This window comes from Leuciscus leuciscus (assembly GCF_965113295.1).
Source record: "Leuciscus leuciscus genome assembly, chromosome: 8".
In the NCBI taxonomy this organism is placed as follows: domain Eukaryota; kingdom Metazoa; phylum Chordata; class Actinopteri; order Cypriniformes; family Leuciscidae; genus Leuciscus; species Leuciscus leuciscus.
Window position 1 is genome coordinate 19,969,160 of NC_138732.1, and position 26,592 is coordinate 19,995,751.

The following is a 26,592-nucleotide window of genomic DNA, read 5'->3' on the forward strand; positions in this document are numbered from 1 at the left end:
GATTTGGACCACATACCCAAGTGGCCTGGGTCGCATTTGAAAAGATCGGATCTGTGTCGTTCAGACTGTCATGAAAAAATCAGATACAGGTCGCATAGGGGCAAAAAAATCGGAATTGGGTCGTTTCAGCCTGCAGTGTGAACGTAGCCCTAGATCAGTGTGCATTTATTTCTGTTAACACGCACACACAAATCATTCTCTCTCTCTCTCTCTCGCTCTCTCTCTTTAAAAAAGCAGCCTTTTACTTTGCAAGTTTGTTTCCTTCTTGTTTTTTTAATCAAGCTAGGTTACATAACCAGTGAAATGGCTGCTCACACATTTTTTTTCTTTCAAAAAGCTTGTGCTGTTTTCTTCCCGAGCTTATGTTCCTCAGATACTCCCAGTGTCAGGGGTGGCTGGCTGGCTGCTTCACTCTTCCCACTGGCAGAAAGAGGCTGTGTGGATGGGAGAGATTGTCAGCTTTATGGCTTACGTGGTGACGGGGGGACAAAGGTGTGAGGAGAGTTGGCACGGCCAGTGGTACCCAGAAGCTCGAGCCCCGCGCAGCTCACTAACTCTGCTCAAAAGAGAGAGAATGTGTGAAAGAGACAGAGGGAAGAGTGTGAAACAAGACAGACAGAGAGTGAGAGAGAGCGTGTGTGAAAGGGAAAAAAAGAGCTATGTTAAAGAGGCGGCAGTTCATAGAAAAGTTTACGTTTTTCATCTAATATATATTTTATTTTATTTCAGCTTTTAAGTTAATGATAAAGGTTGTTAATAGTTGTAGTTAACAATAACAGTGTAATGTTAAATATAATATTTAAAAAATATATTCCAAACACTAAATTTCACCAGAACAAAGCATTATAAAAAAATAAAAAAAGATTTCGAAATCCTTTTTTCTGTACCTAATAATTATTTTTATTTTTTTGTCTCTGAAGCAGTCTTTCTACTGACAAAACAAATAGACAGAGACCATCAGATAGGTGGTTCTTAGAACATTGCAAAACGGTTGTTGTGGGGGGTTCCTAAGATGTTCTGGCCGGTTGCTTGGGTTTTTCTAAGGTTTTCTAGAAAGTTGCTTAAGCTTTTTTAGGGTGTTTCTAGCTGTGCAGCTTTAGTGGTCTCCTGATTCTGGTGAGTTTGATGCTGTGTTGATGAAGCAAATGTGAGTGGCCAGAATGATGAGGATGCGTATCGGCATTCTCAGACTCATTCTGCTTACATTTTTTTGTTATGTCCACCTCTCAGTCAGTGGCAATTTATTAGTTTCTGGGGGCTATACAAGAATTTTGCAAGGCATGTGAACAAATGAACATCTCAGTTATGGTGTAAATATTGAAAATAATGTTAGAAATTAGAATAATGACTGACATATAGCAACTCATTTGACAGTAGATGCTGAATCAGAACAACACAGAACACTCAGGAAACTTAAACTGCATTTGACAGAAGTGTCAACAGATTTCACGCATGCCTTTCAAAATAAGTCTCAGTAAAACATTTGGAATTACGTTTTTTGTTTTTATTGTTTATATTTGACAAAAAATTCTGCAACCCTAAAAACGGTCTTGCGACCCATCGGTTGAGAAACACAGTTATAGGTTACTATATAAAACACATGATCGTGATATCCTAATTAATTAGCTGTACTCTGCATAAATATTTGAAAATATAATTGTATTTTCTTGTTTCCTATACAGCCATGTTCAACCTCATCCCGGTGGGCTTGCGAGTGGTGGCCATCCAGGGAGTTCAGACTAAACTCTATCTGGCCATGAACAGTGAGGGCTACCTGTATACATCAGTAAGTAACTGCAACTTCCTATATAGACGTGTGTTTATGTGTGCTATACTTCGGCTGTTTAAAAGGGGTCATGAACTGCATTATTTTATTGTTTCATAATGTTTCCTGGGGTGCACTTATAATGTTAGTATGATTTTTACTTCAAAAATTGTCATAATTTAGAAAAATTGTTAAGGTGTTTTTCCTACCCTGATTTTAGCCCTCTGGTTTGAACGCTCTGTTTGAAGGGACGTGTCTGCTTTGAGACTTCAGTGTAAACGCCCACTGCTGTGATTGGCTGACAGCTTTGCATATGAAAAAGCTAGAATTACATGTGGAACTCTCTCGAAAACTTTTAGCACGGTTTTACTATTACAGCTCTCAAGGTTAACTAATCGTGTAAAGTAATAATTAGCATTACAGTCAGATCTATGGCACTATTTAGATCCTGGCATGAAAGGTTGCAGTGATGACTGGTGAGCATTGTAGCCGATCACAGACATGTTGAGCACATGAATGCAGCGATATCGCCATTGCATCATTTCTGCACACTTAACGAATGCTTTCATCATAACTAACAGTGCAAACATATATAAATAAGAGATTAGTTGATTCTGCCGGGAGTTTGGGCGAGAGTCCAGAACTCAGTCACTGATAAACTCATGCTGTTTGATTGACAGCTACAGCTATTGTAAACGGAGCGTTCTTTGATCACTTTCTATATATAATTCAATCCGTTTAAATAGCATATTATTTACACCATACTAAGAGAAACAATGTGAAGTTGGTCACTGGTTTGATTTACTGACAGGACAAAGAACATCTGACTACATGAATCATTACATCAGAAATCACTGGTCACAGGTCAGGCATTAGGGAACAGGATACTTACATGTTGTGGCAATACTGTCAAGTCCATATCGTAAAAGCCTGCAAAGTCTGCGCCGAGTTTGCGGATTGATTTACCAAAGAATCCAATGAAATGTACCGAATAGGAATAAATAATGTTCTAATTTTCAGTTCTGAAACTTTCAGGATATTCTTATAATATGATGACCTCTTATATGTCAAAACCTCAAGGAAAATTTGATATCTCAGTTCATGACCCCTTTAATACAAGAAGGGGAAATCACATCAAGCTGCTTCTGCACTCCAACACCTGAGCTCTAGTCAATCAACACTCTCTCCATTACCACACACACACCACTCATCTTCTGCCAAATCCTGATATCAGACACTCCGGATGAACAGACCTCCATTTGACCCAAGATCAAATGGTCACATAGCCTTTAAGATGCGTTCTTGCTTCTGAACCCACCTTGCTTTACTGAAAGAACTGTCACTCTCAAGAACACTGCCCAGTATTTCACAGATTTATCCATATAAACAGATGATGCCTCCATTGTATGCTATTTTCACACCCTCTCTCCCTCCATATGGCATGCTGTCAGAAAATGAGTTAAGTTACAGCTGTGACAAATATCTCAAGATGTTTTCATAACCTCAGCTCCACACTCATAGTTTAGATTATGCGCAGCCCCACACACTAAGTGGCGTGATTACAGAGTAGATGGCTTAGAGATGTTTGTTTACTGGCTGTGGTTGGGCCGCCCTTTGCCCCCCTCACAGTCCTGACCTCACGCCTGCCTGTACCAGACGAAATGTCGGCACTCTGGCATTCGTCTTGGTTACTATGGTGATGCAGGCAAGGCAGTATGTGGGTTGTGTGAATGTACACCAGTCCCTATCATTTTATTCAGCTTCAGCAAAAGATGGATGAGACCCAGTGCTTTCATAATATCCTCCAGCACATGTGAACTCATCTGTAATTACCAAAATACAGAATGTTGATATGGAGGACTGTTTGTAATTGCTCTAAATGTTTAAAAGTACATTCAAGATTATTCGTTTTTTGACTGGTGCAATAATTGTGAATAATTACCATTATTGATTCATAGTTGTTTGTCCAGATGAGTAAGTCCCTTGCGGAGAGGTTCTTCTTCAACTTGATCTGAAATAGGAGGACGGATGAGTTTTCCAAGTGCATGAATTGAGTAACATGCTTTTAATTACAAAGATGACTAATATCAAAACATTAAAACGTTTAGAAACTCGTGAAAATGTGCTGAACAGACAGCCTGCACCCCAACATTAATTGACTGCATGAAGACATGAAAATGCAAGAACCTACCTGCCAATCTTCTGCTTCAAGATAAATGTCAGAATTTCACTATGTGGTTGGCATTACTGGAGCTTGTGTTGTCTGACAAGAGAGAGTGGGTGCAAACGAATACACAGTCTCTACAACACAGCACACTCTCTCACTCAACCAGAATCTCGAGGCTGACAGAAATCCTCTATATTATGAATAACAGTGGAATGATGGGACAGTAAAGGATCATTGAGGAAACTTATCAGAACCAGGAAGCAGACATTGCCTGAGAAAGCTGGCCTGGCCCAGGATTGGAATGGGTCAACTAACTGACTTCAAATGACCAAATTGACAAAGTTTGACTGATTTATCTAGATTTTACACACACACACACACGCGCGCGCGCATGCACACAAACACGCACACATTGAGTTTCCGTGTTTTATGGGGACTTTCCTTAAGCAATGATTTTTATACTGTACAAACTGTATATTCTATGCCCTAAACCTACCCATCACAGAAAACTTTCTGCATTTTTACATTTTCAAAAAGCATTAATTAGTATGATTTATAAACTCATGGGGACCCAAAATGTCCTCACAGGGGCAAGGATTTTGGATATTTGGCATCTTTGTGGGGACCTTTTTTCCCCATAATGTAGGGATTACCAGGACCACACACACACACACACACACAATCATTCAAAAGTTTGGAGTTGGTTAGGGTTTTTTATGTTTTTGAAAGAAGTCTCTTATGCTCACCAAGGCTGTATTTATTTAATCAAAAATACAGAAAAGAAAATAATATTGTGAAATATTTCTTACATTTTCTACTTAATGTAATTTAAAATGTATGATGGCAAAGCTGAATTTTCAGCATCATTACTCCAATCTTCATGATCCTTCAGAAATCATTCTAATATGCTGATTTGCTGCTCAAGAAATATTTCTTAATATTATCAATATTGAAAACAGTGTATATTTTTTGTGTGAAAACTGTCTCCAGGATACATTTTTCAGGATTATTTTATAAGGAGAAAATTCAAAAGAACAACATTTATTTGAAATATAAATCTTTTGCAATTGTCTTTACTGTCACGTTTGATCAATTTAATTAATTTGATTCAAAGTAACAAATGTAAAAAATTTAACATGAACCTCACTAATATTGACTAATTGGTTGTTGGATGATGTATTACTGATTTATTGGATATGTCAAGTTAAAAATAATCCAATGTTTTACCTTAAAAATTGCGTAAAGATGTTGCTGTCCCACTGCATCTGTCTATCTGTTTTTAAGTATTATGTAAACACCCCTTAAGAAACACATCAGGTGAGCCTCAAACCCCCTAATTATGCAAGACTTTCCTAAGACCGTTTAGTTGACTAGTCATTTAAGCAACCCACCAACTAGTCAATTTAGAAAATATGAATTTGTGCACATACCTAGTCCAGGAGCAGTGTTTTCAGCTCATCCTCACTGCATACCTGTTGCCATCTAATCTGTCCTGTGTAATGCTGTTTCCAGGAAGCTTTGGGCTGGACCCGCTCACAGCAGGCAGGAGATAGACAAACAAGGCAGCAGACAAGAGACTCTCGCATGAAGTCTGACAAAAGCATGTAATCTGATCATAACGTTTGGTGTGATGCAGCCGTGACATATCCTGATTATATAGGGAAGCAGCGGGATCTAAACACACACACGCACACATAGAGCTACTGCATCCCGAACACAAGCACACTCACTCTCGGCGGTTCTCTGCTCCCGCTCAGTGACTTTAATGATGTATGCCTCAGCGTCTGTAATTAAAACATATGTGCCAGAGTGCTCATTAAATTAAAGCTCTGTTCTCCACAACAGTAACGTTGTGTTTGCCATGTGTCATCCTGGTCGAAGGCAGAAGAATGGAGGCTATGTTTAACAGTTTCTCTGAGTGACAGCACTGCAAGGTTCTGTAGGTGTTAATATTTTATTCCAGCTATAACCGTTAGTCCTGGAGAGTGTTAATTTGCATAGGTCTTTGAACATTCATCTTCATTTACTCCCTGTATTCATTTCCATTTTAAAAGCTTTTCCTGCAGTTGCGTCCTCTCCATTGTGAATCCATTGTAATTGTCCAATATTGGATCTACCTTTCAATTTTGTGGATTTTTTTTTTTATGAAAGCAGACTGTGCTGATCTTATTGAGTATACCGTAGCTCTGTGAAGTTATCCATCGCTTACAGTGGTGGAGAGCTTTCATCTGGCATAAGTGGATAATGAGTGTGTGGCATTACTGCATTCTAAACAGTATTATAAGGTATTTTAATGATTTAGTATGCTGTAATTCTGAAGTCTCTCTGTTTTTGTAATGTGTATGGGTGCTTGTGTGCTCTCTGATGCCCCCATTGACTCTTTGTGTTTGCTGCTATGGAGCCACACGCAGCCTGAGCTACACAGCCAGCCAATCACACACCAGTGATGTTGGGAAATCCCCAATCAATGAAGAGTATAGTGAGTGATGAGAGGTTTGAAGCTGCTCTTGTGCTGCTGCTTCTCCTTTTTCTATAGTTTCTCCTCGTCTGTTTTTTTGTTTTAATAGTTTGACTTTAGTTAAATCTACACTACCATTCAAAAGTTTGGGGTCAGTATTATTTGAAAGAAATTATTACTTGTATTCAGCATGGATGCATACAACTAATCGGAGGTAACAGTAAGGACATTTGTGATGCTGTAAAATATTTCTGTTTCAAATGATTGTTATTCTTTTACATTTTTTATTAATCAAAGAATCCAGAAAAAAAAATGTATCACGGTTTCCACAAAAATTTTAAGCAGTACAACTGTTTTCAACATTAATAATAATAATAGGAAATATTTCACTATAGCACAATAGCACTAAATCAGCATATTAGAATGATTTCTGAAGGATCATGAGACTGAAAATTCAGCTTTGGCATCACAGGAATAAATTGTTTTAAAATAAATAAAAATAGAAAGGTTTTAATTAAATTGTAAAAGTATTACTGTGTTTTTGATCAAATAAATGTAGCCTTGGTGAGCATAAGAGACTTCTTTCAAAAACTTTTTTTTTTTTTATGTAGTAACCCCAAACCTTTGAACGGTGACGTATTTCTGTAGTTTTATATATATTTATTTATTTATATATATATATATATTTGGGACAATTTAATATACTTTATCTTGATAATTATCATTTGCTCTGAAACTTGCCTCACCCATTTGCAGTCAAGCAGATAAAAAAAAATTATAAAAAAAAGTAAAATACATATTTTCCACACTATTTGTTTACTGAAGAAAGTATATTTAATAATTCACATTTATACAAGCATAGCCATTGATATTTATAACCAACATCAATAGTTGACAAACACAATATGGGTGCACACACAGTAATAATTACATCTCAAGCAAAAATGCATGTAAAATAGCCACATTGATTGTCCTTGGCATTGCATGTTGTGGCCTATTATAAGTTAAATCAACCATAACATGCCATGAAGCAATATTCTGCAATTCAGTGAAATGAATGGTGCGCATTTACTACAACAGTCAATCATCAGCACTGAATTAAGTCAGATTGAAGAAAAGATGCACAATGGCATTTCTTTGTGTGAACTTTTCAGTGATTTTCTTCTGGAGATTAATTTGGCAGTCCATGAATTAATTCTTTTTTTATCACTTGAAAGCATAGCGATGGTGTGTAACCTCTGCTGACCCACGGCATGTTGTTGTAAAGTGTTAATTATTTTCAAAGGTTCCCTCATATTGAGAACTCTTACCAGGTTTAAATGCCCACGAATAATACAATATGAATCTGAATTTATGTTTGGTCAATGACCACCCAGAACAACGTAGCATCCGCATAGCAACACGTTAAAAACATTGTGTGTGTTTTTGCAATCTGTGTGTTCGTGATAAGAAGACCGAAAATAATAGAAAGAGAATTCATGCATGAGTGAGTCTGTATGTCTGAGTGCAAATGTATTCATCCATCAGCTTGACAGAGTGAGGGAGAGAGGAAATCAATTAAACATATTTTCTGTTCTCTGCACATTTTCTCTTTGCATTTATTATACAGAACCACATGATCCAATGCTAAGTTGTTTAATAATAATACCTGCTGTTTAATCAGTGAGCACATCAAATATTAAAATAACCTTGCAATTATAAATGATTTCATCACAACATATTACAAATGAACAGTTAATCAGATGACAGTCGATGCACATCGGCTGCCCTGCGAGCTGCTCTGCGGCCGCATTTGAAGTCGAAAATCAGTTTAGTGTTGGGTCATTTGGAACAGCAGAGACAGGCACATCAATATTAGAAGCCCACAGACTACAGAGAGAGCACAGACACGGTGTCCTTCTGTAGTGGCCATAAACTATTCTGCAAGGGGAGAATTCAGACCGTACAGGGCACTTTCTACCATTACAGTACATTTTGGTGTCCCATAACTTAAACGAACAAAAAAACATTTAGGGTGCAAATTCCATATGTTTTGTTTTAAGAACTAACACAAACTGTTTCATAGTAATCTATTATTATTTAGATATTAACAAACTGCAAATACCATAGAAAATCTTCCCTTTAAATTGCAGTGAATTGTGAGATGAAACGACTTTCCTTTTTTTCATGGATGTCTATTTAGGCATTGTTCTGGCAGCTCGCATTCAGTCTGGTGCCATTCTGGTATATAACGCCCACCGTCCAGTCAAAAACTGATTTAATATAATCAACCTCTGCCCTGCTTGTATCACTTTGAAATATGTCATATTACAGAAGTAATCCGCAATTCACATCGACGCTACAAGAAATGGAAAAAGGAAAACCGTAGTCCTGTGGTAGTCCTGTCAATTAAAGTTAGTGCCATCAGCAGTGTGACATCTTGAGCCAGAGCCGATCCTGACCTCCCTTGGGCCCTTAGCAAAATTCTGTTAAGGGGCCCTCCTACCTGACCCATGAGCCATGAAAACCATTTGCCATTGCCACACAGTCACACCTGGCACCTCAGTGCTCCCACTACAATCCTCCCTCCTTTAACTAGTACTAATGAAAATGTAATTCCTGATATCAGAAATAGACATTGTTACTACAAAACGTACATTCTGAATATCAAGAATTCACATTTTAAATAGTACAATTATTGATATCAAAAATGCATCCTGTGAATGAATAAAAGCTAAAATGGATTACCATACAGTAGCATGTCACTGTGTTTTAAATGATACAAGCAATACTTGATACTTGATGGTTATTATTTACTGAGGGATGTGCAACCATATTGACCAGTATGTCCAGCTAATCAACATTTTAAATGCAATTTAGCCTATAAATCAATAGTCAGTGTCAATACATTGCTTTCCATCTTGCTTTATTGCAGAGTTGTGACTAAACTGTCTTGGAGACTAGATAATCAGATAATCTTGTTTTAAAAGTATGTGCACCTAGTGCCATCACGCCCATATTGTACTGGTCCCCACAGATGTTATGCTGGAAAGTGCGCGTTTCATTTCGTGCATGCGTATGTGAACGCACGTTACGCGCGACGCGGTTATCTTTTCCGAGCTGCAGTTTATAACCAAACACCGTTGCCCTTTGTCGTTTATCAAACGTAATAAATAGTTGTATTTCACTTTTTTTTTGTCAGGCACAAAGTCCCAGAAAACAGCCCTGGAAGTGGCCGGCAATAGCAAGCAAGACACAGAAAGACCAAAAGATGCACTGCCCATCTAGGTTAGACAGACAGACAGACTAGAGATGCACAATAACTTAACTTTACTGTTAATCAAACTTGGAGAGGAGAGAACACAAGTCTACCTGATTGCTGTTCCCGCAATTCACTCTCATGGTGTCTTTTTTCCTCTCTCTTTTCGTGACCAGAAGGATAGTTTCGCTTATTTTTCTCATCGGTGTTGTAAACTTTGATTGACACGCTTTGACACGAGGGGGAGGCCTTGAGTACCTTGCGTAGTGTGCGTATAGGGCTGATCGGCTCTGTCTTGAGCATCAATGATAATTCCTCAGATGGGTGGTTGAGCCAGAGGGAATGATGAGGTACAGGTGAAGAGACCTGGTTACCTGCCAGCTGTACAGCATGGAGCAGGGAGGATCAGTCTCTGACTGGAATAGATTCTGTCAGCTTCCCCATTTACTCCTTTTCCATAAATGGAATTGGAGTTGGATGAGGGAGAGTGGGTAAAGTAATGAGATAGATCGAGAGAGGAATGATGAGGAAATGGGAGCGCCCATATACAGAGGCCAAAAGGAAAGACGAATCTTAGAGAAAAATGGAGAAGATGGCTGGAGAAGCGAAAATAAATTAGGTTAGTGGTTGAAAAAGATATTGGAAGACAGAGGGGAAGATCTAATGGAGGATGGATCAAAAGAGGAAAAAGCAATAAGGGAAAAAGAGGAAGGTAAAGAAAACATTTGGTGGAAGTAGAGAGCTGAGCGAATGACAGGAGTTAGAGCACCTATACAAATATGAAGACCAAGTAGAAACTCTATCTGTTTCTAGCACACACACAAACATCTCTTCATGCTTCTCTGTCAGGGGGGGGGGAAGCCCTTCGGGAGAAGGGAGGGAGGGGCAATGCGGGATTTCCCCTGCCAAAGGAAAAGATATTAGATACGAATCAGTGAGCTGGCAACAGCATGACTGCAGCTCCTGATATAATTACACTTGGAGATAGAATCAACTCGAACGCAAAGCGCTACAACACCTCAATATCTGCTCTCTTTTATTTTAGCTGTTTAGGATGGTGGATTTGTCATGTGGTTAGGGACAGTACTGAGGAACAGGCGGAGCTCACATTACTTACCAAATTAACACTTTGATGTACTTGAGTTACTGAATTTTTGGTTGATTGTTGAACTACATAATACATGGTTTCAACAGAATGTATATGAAAATCCTGAAACACCAAAACCGAAGGTTTCATTTAGCCAAAAAATGAAACAAAATAAAGTTTTGGTAATTCTAATTAGGTAATTGAAGTCTGTATGTTGTTCAGGGTGTCGTTCACAGGTGATAAACCAGTCCAAGGAAAGTTTAGCATCACTGAAGAACTGCTAACTGTTTCAGTCAATGATTTCAGCCCTCCAAAACTGTTTCAGCTGAAACCAAACATTCATTTTATTTGTTTATTTTAGAACTTTCTATGAATTGCTAAATAAGTGTTTTTCCCATGTGGTGACAGATAGATAGAATATTCCCTGTATTAAATAAAAAAGGTGGATAGTGAAGAGCTAAATGAGAGATTAATATCCCTCGTCCCATCACAGTGCACATTATCTCACTTATCTTTGTTTCTTTGTTTGCAAGTATATGTGCGTTGATTCGATAAAACTGCCTCCTGCCTCTGTTCTCCACAAGACATCAGCGGGTGTCCAAAAATATGTGCTGTGTTATATAGCTGTTCTCCAGCGTTTTTTAAATGATGCCTCTGCTTACTGCAATTTTCATCACTGTTGGTGATAAAATGGCATGGACAATTAAGAAAATGTGTTTGCCGTTTCTGCACAGTGCATCTGGAAACTGTGTTACAGTGTGTAGGGATGCCTCTGAGATATAACACCGCTTCTCCTCTGTGTGCGTGGAGGTTCAAGTACATTTGTATTGTGCATAATATCGTGGCACTTCCTGTCTAAGCCTGTGGTGTCAATTCTTGCTGTGTCCATTTCTTGAAAGGATACGGTAGCACATTCTTATACCCACGACACACACGTTTGGGCCTAGTCTACCACATTTACAGGCAAAATAGAGGCTCTGTCTTGCTTATTAAATCAATACTGTAATGCATTGTGCCTCTATAGCGATGATGAATGGCCCTAGTCTCAAAGTTCTGAAAAAAAAAACATAGTAGAAAATGTATTTATCTTAAAGTGCCCTTATTATGCTATTTTAAAGGTTCCTAATTTTGTTTTGGAGGTCTCCTACAACAGGTTTACATGCATCAAAGGTAATTTTCTTATAATGTACATTGCACATCACCACATTTTTCAATGATTCTCAAACGACTCGTCCGAAGATTCAGTCTCTTAAACCCCTCCTTTTTTGAGAGCCTGCTCTTCTCTTATTGGCCAGATTGCCCAGTCTGTTGTGATTGGTCTACCCAAGTGTATATTTCAAATTTATTGCGGTGCACATACAGGTTTGTATCATAAGAGCGCATACGTTGGCCGAGCACTAACGTGAATGACTGATGTAACGCTAAAGTTAAAACAAATCTTGCGCCATCCTTTATCATTACTCAAAGTAGTAAGAACAACAGACAATCTGCATTAATAGACACAATTTTAGGCAATAGTTGGCCCACAGCTGCTTAGCAGAACTATTTCAGTGAGACAGTAATAACGCGAGTTAGCCACAATATAAAACAAAAAACATATTTTGAACACTCGGTAGAAAATAAATCAATAATTAATCATACTTACAGCTTGTGATTCTGAGAAGCAAGTTGGTCCAAATAAAGTGGGTACTGTCCCATATTTAATGGATAAGCGTTTTGTAAATCCCGGAGATTTAGGAAGCAGTCGTCAGAAGGTTATACTGCTGTTGTATCGGTGTGGTAATTTTAACCACTGACTCTTCACACCCTCATCCTTTGAAGTGTTAACAAAGAGAATTTGCTTTTGCAGAGCAGAACACAGCGTCTTCTCGACATACCCTCAGGCCCCGTCCACACTACTGCGTTTTAGTTTAGAAACGGAGAATTAAAACGAATACGATCTCCGTCCACACCAGCGTTTTAGCTGCGTATTAGAACTGATCTCCGTCCACATTAAAACGACTGAAAACGCGGATCACGTGACCATTCACCAACACTGGGCATGCGCGTGCCGGTGTAAACACAATTTCATTGATAAAAATTATCCCACCATGCGCTGGTTCTTCCCGGGTTAACCCAAAACCGACGCTCCATGTACGGTCGGTACCGCCGCTGCACACGGGAATTGTCACAGATCGCTCGAATGATAGCTTGCCTCCGGCGCATGTAGGCAGTTATAGCATTGTAAAATGCAGAATTTACTTTCACAACAGCTGCTAGCAAAGCTATACGCCATGACTGATGATACCCAATCATAGAGCCGAGCGTGAGCCTCTACTACGTCATCGTTTCTAAAGTCCTCCGTTTTGACCCGTCCACACTAAAACGCCCTCCGGAGATTCAAAACGAAAAACGGGTCAGCAGCGTTTCTAAACTTCTCCGTTTTGGGTCTCCGTTTTTGCCGTTTTAGTGTGGACGGGAGGTGCAAACGTAGCAAAAGGTCTCCGTTTTTAAACGAAAACGCAGTAGTGTGGACGGGGCCTCAGACACTGTAGCTGGTTCGTGTTAAAGTAGACTTTGTTCACAGGCAGACAATGAAAACCATAGGTGGACTTTATGCAAATGTATTACATTGTTACGATTGTAAGTTACGGAAGTAAGAATGGAATTACTGATGACTCGTTTCGGCAGTTCAGAATCGATTCTTTCCTTTAGGAGACTCATTTATAACTTTATTTGTCTTGCACTTTGATCCGCAGACCTTTTTACCTTCACAAACAGCTATATTACACACTGCATGAAAGGTAATATTCAAAAAAGCATAATAGGGCCACCTTAAAGCACAGAGGAGGAAGATGAATTTCTAGGAAATTGAATTTCAGCATTAACGGATGAAAATGATTAATGATTCTCTGAGTCAGTGTCAGAGGACCAGCTCTCTAAAGCAGCGGTCTCCAATTAGTGTACCACAGTCCAGATATGAGCTTAAGATTGTTTTCACCCGGATCACAAATAATTTTTCATATATTAATATAATTATAAACAGTGTATTTTTTTTCTCCACATGGAGAAACGGATCTGAAGTGGCATAAAAAGATGCAGTAAGAGCAACTGTTAACACGCATGTGAAATTAGACACTAGTTACATTAGTCTTTTTGGAAAATAAGAGAGTTTAATTAATAAAAAAAAATCTTGCGGTTTCCACAAACCTATTAAGCAGCACAACTGTTTTCAATGTTGATGATGATAATAATAAATGTTTTTTTGAGCACCAAATCATGATATTAGATTTCTCAAGAATCGCAAAAGATTCTACATTTTATAATATGTTCAAATATAAAACTGTTATTTTAAATTGTAACGGTATTTCACAATATTACAGTTTGACACCAAACTTTTGAATGGTAGTGTAGAAATTAAATTAAATTATTTGTCATTTTATACTGGACAAAATATAGTAGTCTTGACTATTTTGTCTGTGTATGATTTTATTTATTTATTTCTCACATTTGAAAGGTATTACAGCTGCCGACTTGAACATTCAAAATTAATTTTGCTAAAGTGCACGTTGCTTATTCAATTTCATAGCCATATAACACATTGACTCCTGAAATGGTTTATTTTAAGACCTTTATTTTAATGAACTTTTGCTGGGAAGGACATTTAGAGAGGCATTTAAAAGCATCATGTTATTGTGCTTTATGGATTCAGTGATTAGCATGTGGCACTCACAATCATCCCTGTTTCCTGACCTCATCCTCTCAACACTCCACTCTTTTGTTTTTGTTTGTTATTATGATGAATAATTCCTGATAAGGTAGGGTGCAAATGTGCAATCCAGTTGTTATTGAGAGCCGATCTACATAATGCTTTTGTGCTCCATTTGGTTGTAATTATTATGACCTTCAGCTGAGACATTAACTGTTTTTAACAGAATAGCTTTATAGCAGTAATCTATTTAAAGCGAAGAGATACAGGATGTCTGAGAGGGAGTATTTCTTCTGACTGGAAGCATAGATGAGAAGTGTTGAGATGAGATTCTGTCTTCCTTTAAGTTCTCACCCTGAGTGAACCCAACAGTGTCTTTGCCTCAGTACTCTTAGCTAACCGAAGTAGCATCTAACCGTCTTTTGGTGATGTTAATCACAGGCGAAGTATCGATCACAGATCTGTCCCTGTGTGCCTGCTCGTAGGATCTCACACGTAATCACAGATCAAACTTTCTGACCAGGCTGACGTCAGAGTGGTCCTTTCAGTGTCCACACTTCCCAAACACTTTCTGTTTCCTGGGTGTTTACGGGATGTAGCTCAGTCAGTGCTGGGCCGACAGCCTGTCCCAGAGGAAGTGGGATGTCACAACTGGTCTGTGACATCAGGAATGTTCCTGTCAGTGTGTGTGGGAGCTCAGTGTCTGTGTGAGTCACCCGGAGCAGAAGGACGACTCAAGTCTGTACGTCGAACATTGGAGTGCTCCTGTTGGCCCCAGGCCAGCTGGGAAACAGAGTGTCACATGATGAAGGGACATTCTCAGCATATATGTTTATTACTAATTACATTTAAGGCAGTCAGATCGCTCTCTGGCCGTCTTGCTAACACCCCTGGGCAGGTATTTGTTAAGTATATAATTGGTGCATATACACTATTGTTAAAGAATTGGAGGTTCTAAAGAAATTAATACTTTTATTCAGCAACAATGCATTAAAATGATCAAAAGTGACACTAAAGATTTGTCTAATTTTACAAAATATTTCTATTTTACAATAAACTCTTTTAATCAAAGAATCCTGATAAAAATGTATCACAATTTACACAAATATATTAGCACAACTGTTTTCATCTGAAGACTGGAGTAGGGCTGTCACGATTCCTTGATTAAATTCGTATACTCAATTGCATTTGCCGGTGTCGATTAACCGACAAAATACTGGAAGTGGCGCATTTCACGGACGAGAGTCCATGAACGGCATTATTAGACCGTTTTCAAAATTATCAGTTTTTTTATTATCACCAAAAAAAATCTGATTACTCGATTAATTGTCAAAATAATCTACAGATTACTACAAATTACTAATAGCCCTAGACTGGAGCAATGGCTGCTGAAAATTCAGCACAATAAAATACATTCTAAAATATATTCAAAAAGAAAATGTATTTTAAATTATAATAATATTACTGTTTTTACTGTATTATTGATTAAAATAAATGCAGCCTTGGTGAGCATTAGAGACTTCTTTCAAAAGCATTTAAAAAACTTCCTGACTCGTAAAAAAAAAAAAAAAAATCGATTTAAAGTTGAAATTTCCAAACTGTTTATCAAGTTTTTCCCCTCAACATATTATAAACTAACAATTGTATCATGAATTTAGCAAATCATGCTTAAAAACAAACACAGCCAAACAGAATATATGTCATGTTTAATAGTTATGCTGCATTATATTTTCTACCAATGAGATTCACTCTAGGTGAAAAAAAAAAAAAAGTTTTATTAAGTTAGAACTGAATAGAACTGATATTTTATGCTAGAAAAAACTGATAAAATACTTAATTGACAAACTCAGATTAGGTAGAAGAGAAGTCTGATTAGTTTATGCATGTTTGTCAGATATTGAAAAACACACTTATGTAATTCAAGCAGGATGAAATAACACAATTTGCTGTTACTTAATCTGCTGTCTCCTGTATAAATCTCGAAGTTTCTGTAAATTTTCCTTTTAAGTGCATCAAGCTCTCAGAGCTGAAGGAACACTTTACCCTAGTGATATTTACAGAGCAACACAGATTATTTAGCCTACCTTTTTTTCTTTCTTTCCTTAGCTCTGATGAAAAACATAATTTGATTTACAGCTCTCTCTGTAATATTTTTCACATCATTTGCCACACTCAAACAGTAAAGATTACAGCCATAAGACCCTGAGGTGCTGTAATCCATTTTAACTGAGCCGTTCAGTTACTGCAACAGCAGCCCAAAGGCTTGTGTGGATATTAATCTAACCTCTTCTAATGACTTTATGTTTGAATTTACTTCACTCTTGCATTTAAGGAGATGGATATTGTATGAACATTTGGATTTGAAAATTTTTAAAAACAAGCATAATAAATCCAATGTGTATATTATTACCAATATGGGTCTAAAATTATTTTTTTGTCAAAGATTGTACAAGTACTTCTTCATAATGTTTAAGAAATATGCTGCATTTTAGCTTTGCATGGCTAAGTTTTGCATGGTTCACCAGCATTAACCAGCTGAGATAGCTGGAATATATATATATATATAAGCAGGAAGTGTGGATCCATGAGCAGTGGGTGTGTTATTGTGGCTTTGCCTTGGCATTGATTTATTTTGAATGCTCTATTGGGCTGGTGAATGAGTAAGACACCTCTTGAAAAGCAATTAGTTAGCCAGATAACATGCAGAATAACATAAATTGATGTTGCTCCATTCACTGTCTCTCATCTTTTCACCCTCTTACACTATTTGCAATATCCTAACGAAGCACGTAGTCAATACAGGATCAAGCCTAGTGGGAGGCGAGCATTTATAATGACTCAATGAAGAGCACACGGTGTACTCGTACACATTCAATACTGCCCGATCCATAGACCGAGCTGAAGAGCGATCCATCCTCAAACTCCATTAGCATGTTTATGCAACACTACAACATAGATTGCTTTTGGAAGTGTTAATGGGAGAGAGCGTACAACAGACCAAGGAGGGAAGAGTGAGGATTATTAGGGGAAAAAAGAAAAGACCAGACTGGATAAAAATACAGTTTATTGCACTGGGACCAAAAGTTTTTTAATCATGTTTTTTTTTTTTTTTTTTACTTCAAGAGTGATTGCAAAATATTTATTGTTTTCAACTGTGTTATTTTATTATCATTGAGAAAATAATATATTTTTATCAATATTTTTAATGGGTTTTTTTCTTCAAGTTTTAGTAATGTTTTTTCCTTTTTTATTATAAAATGGGTTTTTTTTAAATACATTTTTATTTCAGTTATAGTTTTATTCATTTGTGTACATCACGTTAAACTAAATTTTATATTTCCTTGCTAACTTTCTGAAAAAAAAAATAGGTGTAAGGTTTTTTTATATTTAATTTTATTTCAATGGTTTTAGGTAACTAAATTGTTTTCCTCCTCATCTGCCTTTGGTTGTACTGACAGATAGTCCCACCCCAAAACTGTTTTTTTTTATAAAAAAAATTTTTTATATATATATACTTTGCAGATATATCTGATATATCTAATAGACATCAGCCTATTAAATGGCTTAGCTATAGTTGTCTTTGTATACTAAGTATATCAATTATTTAACAATAACTTCCGCTGTAAGTTTTCAGAGTGAAGAGATCTTTAGATCCTGTGTTTCTCTATGAATGTGCATAATACCATATTACTTCTTACAATTCACTGTGTCACATAAAGTATTTTTTTAATTTCTGGCCAATTCTCATCTTGCATCTTTTTTCTCCTGTCCCTTGCTGACCAGGAACACTTCACACCAGAGTGCAAGTTTAAGGAGTCAGTGTTTGAGAACTACTACGTGACATACTCCTCCATGATCTATAGACAACAGCAGTCGGGCAGGGGCTGGTACCTGGGCCTGAACAAGGAAGGAGAGATCATGAAGGGCAACCATGTGAAAAAGAACAAGCCTGCTGCACACTTCCTCCCCAAGCCTTTGAAAGGTAAGTCACCACCTCTGCACATTTTAATATATTGCTATTGACTCTTTTAAGTTGCTCTTTGTGAGCTAAACATGTCTTGAGTGTGAATGTTTTAAGTGCAGTCTCTATAAAATGATTCTTTAAAAAGCTTCTAGTAATCACGAATGACTGGAAAAGTGATTGGTCAATTTGTGGGAACCCTGATGATTCATCTACTGGACAGGAAATAAAACAAAAGGCATCTTTTGTATTTTTTATTTTCTTATCTTTTATGAAAAAATATTGTATCTTTTGACATTGTCAAAAATTTGTATCTCGTGCCCCACTCTCCTTTTGAATCCTCTAAACTATGGGCTCCGGACCTGTGAGCACACAATCTGGGCCTTCATTGTCTCTCAACCATTGTAAAGCGTGGCACCTTGTTCTCTCCATGCGCCTGTGGGAAACGCTGGTCGCAGGCTGAGGTGATGAGGTGTGGAAAGTGGAGTCTGTGAGGAGCGCTGCGGACGCCAGCACAATCAGACCGTTTCAAGCGTCGTCTATGCATAAAGGCTCTGGAATGATAAAGCAGCTTTTGACAGCAAACAGACCTGTACCCTTCCATCCAGGCCAAGGCAGCTATCTCAGACCAGAACACAACAGAGCTTTGTTCGATTGTTAAAGTTCCTTGTGACTTTCATCTGCTGTCTGCATACTTCCGTCAACAAACACAGAGAGAGTGTTCTCTAAGTAAAAATCCTAACTCCGTGGAAATGTGTTGTAGAAAAAGTATGAAGGAGGTGTCACATGCTAACTAATAAAAGCTTACATTTTAAAACATTAAGACATAAATATTACTTTTGTTTCTGGGTATCAAAGAAAACATTAAATGTTATTGCTTTTAGATGGACTTTTAATGCCTTGCTCATCATTTGGTAAAGATGCATAATTAGGATTTTTCTCTTAATGAAGATTAGACGAATCTCTAAACTAAGAGTCGCTTTGCTTTATGTAAAGCAGTAACTTCTCAAATGGCTCATGCAACACAAATGAGTTTTTGAACATAATGGGCCCTATTTTAACGATCTAAGTGCATGGTCTAAAGCGCACGGCACAAGCACACTTAGGGGTTGTGTCCCTATTCTCTTAATGATTAATGGGTGTGTTTTGGGCGTAACGTGCAATAAACCAATCAGAGTCTCATCTCCCATTCCCTTTACAAGCCAGTTGCGCTCAAGCACGACCAGATCCGTTTCCTCGCTAGAGAAGTGTTCAGTTTTCCCGCTTGCAAATTCCGCCATTTAAATAGCGAATCCGCCATGGCGCGAGCGACGACCATCTACGGGACAGAGTGTATGTGCGTTGTGGACCCGCCTATAGGCGCATATTACTAACGCGATCTTTAAATAACAAAAAAAAATATTGCAGCATTGACTTTATACCAGGTTTCAGTTGGTCTATTTCAATTGCCTCAAAATAGCACCGTGCCAACAATGCGCCTGAACACACCTCGTTTTCAGACCAGCACGCCCACGGGCGCACAAATGGCCGCAAATGCATTTGCTATTTAAACCACGTGGCGCAGGACATGAAAATTTGTGCTTAAAGGGTGAAATAACAATATAAAGTACACTTATTCAGGATACATTCTCTGAGAAAAAAAAAAAGCCTAAAGCAAATTTGCTTCTCCAATTAATGCTGTCTTGTTTTAAGGATATTCAGATATTTTTACTTATTTTATTTTTTATTTTTATATATAGATATAGATATTTGATACATTATAAATAGATATAAATATAGATATTTTTTATTTTTTTTTGCAGTATATGACTAAGATGTCACACATTCAGTAATCTAGATGCTTCACCTAAATTTGGCCAGATTTGTTTATTTTTATTGTTGTATTGTAAATGTCTTTGCTGTCACTTTTGATCAATTTGATGCATCCTTACTAAATAAAGTATTAATATATATTTTTTTTTTTAACTTACTGACCCCAAACTTCTAACGGTAGTATTATAATAGTAATATAATGTATTATGAACATAAACTTATTAGTATATTAAACAATTAACATTACCCTAGGGCCTAGATAAATAAATGCTGTAAAAATGTTCATTGTTAACCTTATGCATTAACAAATATTCACAAATTGAACCTTTTTGCAAAGTGTTGTTACCATAATCGGAGAGTTATGTCATTTGAAGACAGAGAGGGACTTGGCGTTTTGCTCGCTGCCTTATAAAGATTCTCCAGCCGTATTCTTCCAGAGGACCAATTAAAGAACTGTCTCCTCGCTGTGAACCTCGCTTCGGCTGAAAGTTCTCGGCTCACAAAGTAACTGTAGTCTCAGTCCAGAGTGCACACACAAAGTCAGCCTGTAAGATCATTACCATTGCCAAAGAACCAGACACCATACGGCTGATGTATATTCTTCCATAATCCCTGAGCTTGGGGCCTCATTTTTATGTTCAATTACTATAATTTTATGCATTTAAATGTGTTTAACACTTCAACCATGTGTTGTCATATTGATGCAGTCACACTTTGAAGCACATTGTTGCTGAACATTTGACATTAATGATGAGATGTTATATGACAAAGTCCAGAAAAAACTCTATAGAGTGCACTAATAATGACCTGGCCGTGAGCCTCGAGACTCCTGCATCCCTCCAGGGAGAAGCTCCACACTTGGTTGCACAATCAATACGTCAACTATTGATTCTTAGAGCTTTCCACTTAAGTGCTGTATCGATTGCCTGTTGCAGACAGAAGCAGCTTTGTGTGAGGTTAAAGGAAGTCTTTGTGATGCTGCCTGTACTGCACATCCATAGTTAAGATGATCTGACAGACACATTTTAGCACACTGGCTACCTAGTGGATTTTTGGAGTTATGATGTAAAAGTGCTGTCTGAAGTGCTTGGGTTAGACACGTGTGTCAGATAGCAGGAGTTGGGGCGATGTATTTTCTGTATAGTCAGATATTAGCTCCCTAAAGAAAATCTTTCTGCTGAAAGGTTAGACATGGGGCCCTATTTTAACGATCTGAAACGCAAGTGTCAAGCGCAAAGCGCAAGTAACTTTGTGGGCGGGTCTCGGGCGCTGTTGCTATTATACCGGCGGGATAAATGCCTCTTGCGCCCGGCGCAAATCTAAAAGGGGTTGGTCTGAAGTAGCTTCATTATTCATAGGTGTGGTTTGGGCGTAACGTGAAATAAACCAATCAGAGCGACATCTCACATTCCCTTTAAGAGCAGGCGCGCTTGTTCCATAGCGGATTCCTATTATAACGGCGGATTTGCCAGGCGCACGCCAGGAGCGGTTCACAGCCGAGGAGACCGACGTTCTCGTCAGGGACATTGGGGATGGAGAAACCCACCCAAATTAACTTCGGTGAAACAGGCGTATGATAATTTGGGTAAATGTGTAAGCTAGATGTATGCTTTTATAATAAATTGTCTATCTATCTATCGTAATAATGTATGATTTGCAAAAATGAAAACTGCTGCTTCTGTGTAGATGAGAGAATCAAAGTGCGCGTTGTGCACACGCTACATTGATTATGGCCAAGCATGCGCCCTTAAAATAGCATATGAATAACATGCGCAACGCGCCACTGACTTTAAACTATTTTTTCCTGGTTAGTGGCGCAATTGTTTTCTAAACCTGCAAAATAGCATGAAGGAACGTTTGCGCCGGAACGCGCCTCCTCTTTGCGCTGAACCGCCCTGGGGAGCGCAAGTGTATTTCCTAACGTGTGTCTGAGGAGGGAAAAGTCTGCTTTGCGCGGGTGCAAAATAGGAATGATACATGCGTCGGTGTACAAAGTCAATTGCGCTGGGTGCAAGATAGGGCCCATGGAGTGAAAAGGTGCTTCTCAGAACCGAAGCACTTTTCTGCTTGACTCCCATAATCACTTCTCGCAACAGTTTTGACCTGTGTGTGTATAACAATTTTGACATAATATTTTGCTACTTTAATTACCAAACCTTATTTGTAAAATAATAGCTATATAAATACTATCGTTAAAAAATTTGGGTTGGTACGATTTTTTTTTTGTGTGTGTGTGTGAAAGTTTTGAAGTTTTTATGCTCACCAAGGCTGCTCAAATACAGTAAAAAAAAAATAAAAAAAAAATTCTGTTGTAATATATTTACAGATGTAATGTATTCCTGTGATGCAAAGCTGAATTTTCAGCATCATTACTCCATCAGTCTTCAGGGTCACATGATCCTTCAGAAATAATTATAATATCCTGTTTTGATGCTCTTTCTTTATTAATTATCTTACTGACCCCAACGTTTTGAACAGTAGTTGTATAATTTTATATTGCTGTTGCCAAGTAAAATTGCATCATTCTACAGGCATTTTCTGAAAGTGACATTTTTCCCATATTGTTAATGCAGTATCTTGTGCTTCTTATATGATTTTGTTTCTATTGGTTATAGGAGTTTTTGTTTTTTTAAATGTTTTGATAAAAGGCTTATATAATTATCAGCCATTAAATGTTGACTTTTTTTCTGTTTATTTTCATATTGCAAATATTCAGTCAACTAAACCTGATGGAAAAGGTTCAGTGTGTTTACCTTAATCAGTGGCTTTCATGAAGTAAACAAGCACATTTTCACCCCATTATCATTTTCTCTGTGCACAGCATCTAACATAAAATGTGGGAAGCTTTTACTAACCAAATACTCTTTCTTTGTTTGTGTTTTTCAGTGGCCATGTACAGGGAACCCTCTCTGCACGACCTGACCGAGTTCTCACGTTCTGGCAGCGGGACACCCACTAAGAGCCGGAGTGCTTCCGCTGTGCTGAACGGGGGCAAAGCTGTGAGTCAGAACGAGTCAACGTAGCCCGGTTTACCCGGCCCGGCCCGCTACCTTACGCCTTCACCAAAACCTCTGAATGCTTGAGACTTCACACAGACTTCTCTCCAAAAAGCTCTCAGCGGTTCAGGACAACATGAAACACAACATAACCATGCTTCACTTTGCAAACTAGAGTAACATTTGATTGGACTTCTTTATAATTAGCTTGTTTTTTGTTATGTTTAGCTCGTTGTTGTTGGGTTTTTTTGTTCCTCCTTTACCACTCTCGTTAATGCCTTTTCCATGTGAAACAACAATTGTAGCGTTTCATGCAATGGGACGTTTGGTTTTAGTCCCTCTCAGCAGTCAAGGTTCATTTACTAGCATTGCAGGTCCTGATGAAATAATACATTTGTTAAGAGTTCAGGGCAGTAAGTGAGGGTTTAGCTGCACGGGTGCGGTGGAAGGAAGCCAACCCTTGTCCTCCACGCTTCCCGAGTGTGAAGCGATAGAGAAGCGTCCATTCCCCGTGTGTGTGTGGGGAGGGGGCTCTGCGTTCATGTGCACTCGCTCAGAGGGCTTGCTCTCTAGCATTGGAATATAAAGCCTACGTTCTGCTCACATGAAGAGAGAAGCTGAGCCTCTCAGAAGCAAGAGGCCTTGGCTTGCTAATTGTTTGAATTAGCTGTGAGCTTGTCTTACTTTCTCTTCCTCTTGTTCTTCCCCCACATCAGTGTTTTTTGAGGTTTAAACAGCGACTGGAGATCCAGCGCACCAAAGACAGAACTGTGAGAGTTTCCCCTCGAGCTGCCAGACCACACCGGTACATATATATGTATATATACACGCATGACAGGAGTGATGAATAGGTATTTTCTGATGGGAGAGATTAGTGAGAGGTTTCAGTATTCGAGGAGATGGATTTGTGGTTAATGATGGCTGTTTGATGTCACCCCTTTTGTCTCTTTTGCGTCCCGTCATCTCTTTTCTAGGTTCCTTAAGTCTGTGTGCTTGTGTTTTTGCCTTTCCCGCCCATGTCGTCTCTTCTTTGGTCAATGCTGGTCACCGTTACTGGTCCCACCTGGACTCCGTTTTGTGTATAAGTAACTTATGGTGGTGACAATTTTCTATATAAATGAGCAAACAAAAAATGATACTGTGGAATTTAAGTTGGTTGCATTTTTTAGGATGTGTCTAATTTGTAAAAGTAAAAAAAATACAAAAAAAATCTTGTACAGGGCATGTACAAATCAGGTTGTGTACAATAAGGACCCTTTTTGTGGGCTGCAGCACAGTATATATTCTTTCCCTCGGGCAACATAACGTCATACATGCTAGAAGGGGGTTCTTCTCTCTTCTGTTTCCTCCTGGGTTTCATTCTTCTACAGTATCTGTTGCATGGGAGACTGCAGAGAGGTCAGGAATAGAGCTGCATGATTTAAGCTATGTGTATTAACTCCTCCCTGGATCATATGTTCAAAACTACCAGGATAAAACTGGCAAACAACATGTACGTACTGACTGGCACTCTGCCACGTACCTTCAAGTTGTTTCTTATTTGTTGTGTACATACAATGCACTGAATAAAATGTTTATATTAAGATATACTTTTAAAATGCGTCTGTGCTTTATTTGTTCACTTCGATCGGCATAATTGTATTATAATTATTCACTTGGCATACTGGCCAGGGGATCCTATCTTTCTCTTTGCCAATTCAGTTTGTTTTAATGGCCTCTTACATCTTATTTTACTCTATTTACCCTTTTGGAATTGGGGTACTAAATAGTCATATTGTGCCAACATAATCAAGTACTGATGCAACAGAGCAATTAGATTGATACCAGAGAACAAAAAACATTGGGAATCAAACTGTGCAGTTGTTGGACCGTTTTTGTGTTGTTTCCAGCGTGAACAAAAGTAAAACAGCACTTAACAGAGCACTATGTTGTAAGAAGGTGACAAATAGCGCTGCACTGGGGGACGGATGTTGTTTTTGAAGCTTTCCTGGCTGGTTCTGGCGTGTAGTTGAGCCAGTGATATAGCCAACTATATCCACTTCCTCTGGACAAAGATGAATCGCCCCTGGAAAAAAGTGCTGTTTAATTGCCTGCAGAGTCAAGACTCCTGCATGGCTTCTACCTCGTGGAGCAGTGTCATGTAATGAATCAGTATGATAGACAGAGTAATATAGTGTGAACATTGGAGATCACTGTTGGAAAAAAAGAGTTTATATTGGAAAATCCTCTCGCATTATAGAACTATAGGTATAAAAAGCTTATCATATGGAAGATTTTTGAAATAAGTATCTCATGCTCACCAATGTTGCATTTATTTCATTTAAAAATACTGTAAGAATTGTAATATTGTGAAATATTCTTGATTTTTTTCTTTTTTTTCTGTTTCTATACATTTAACAAAAAGCTGAATTTACAGTAGCCATTCTTCAGTGTCACATGATCCTTCAGAAATCATTCTAAAATGCTGATTTGCTGCTCAAGAAACATTTTTAGAAGCATCATTATCAATGTTGAAAACAGGTGTGCTGTTTAATATTTTTTGGAAACCTTAATACTTTTTTTGTTGATGATTAGAAAGTTCATAAGAACCGCATTTATTTATTACATTATAAATGTATTTACTGTCGTTTTTGTTTAATGTGTCCTTGTTGAATAAAAGTTAAAGAAAATTATTATTATACATTTTTTTTAATCTTACTGACCTCAAAACTTTTGAACGGTAGTGTAGATTGATGCTGCTCATTATTACCTTTACCGTCATCTAACGCTCACTTAAGGTTTATCTTGAAAAACCCTAGTAATTTTATAACGCTGTAAATGTAATCTTTAGCAAATCTTAAATTGATATACATTTGTCATACTGTACATTATAATGTGATGCATACATTCACCTGTAACACTTAAAACAATACATTTTTGTGTTTTATTTAGACAAAATAGTAGATTTTAATATCAGCCATAACTTTTAATACCAGTGAATCCCTGTAAAAATTTATGTTACTGATGAATGTAAATGTATTGAGCATGTAAGTGTGTGATAGAGGAAATAGGGACAATGCCTGAGACCGTGAGAATCTCTTGTGGTACAGTATGTACTGTATATCCAGCAGTCAAGTGCGCTGTAGAGCAGAAATGAACTAATGAGCAGCAGGTCGACACATTTCATCTCTTGTGCTGCTGTTCAATGCACTCCCATTATTTCCTCTCTGAGGCCCTTTCTTCTTGTTGATTAACCAGAACACTCTAATTCATTAACACTGGCAATTTTCTGTAAGCCAACTGGACAAGCTCTTATCCTGAACAGACAGCAGCCCGCAGACCATGCAGCATAATGAAGACGAACCCTCAGGGACCCGAGTAGTTTCAGTATAGAGACTTCACACAAAAACTCACCTTTAGACAAATGTTGTGAACAAAAAG

General features: G+C 38.0%; 1 protein-coding gene across 7 annotated transcripts in view; it reads left to right on the forward strand.

Moving 5' to 3' along the window:
• Window positions 1-24,770, forward strand: part of fgf13a (fibroblast growth factor 13a) — a 143,026-nt gene extending 118,256 nt beyond the window's left edge. For all 7 annotated transcript variants that reach the window (XM_082177514.1, XM_082177513.1, XM_082177518.1 and 4 more), the window contains 3 exons: window positions 1,683-1,786; window positions 18,187-18,385; window positions 23,063-24,770. In XM_082177514.1, coding sequence (XP_082033640.1) covers window positions 1,683-1,786; window positions 18,187-18,385; window positions 23,063-23,199 — 440 coding nt within the window. In that variant the 3' untranslated portion in view covers window positions 23,200-24,770. The remainder of the gene's footprint in view (window positions 1-1,682; window positions 1,787-18,186; window positions 18,386-23,062) is intronic.
• The last annotated feature ends 1,822 nt before the right edge of the window (window positions 24,771-26,592 follow it).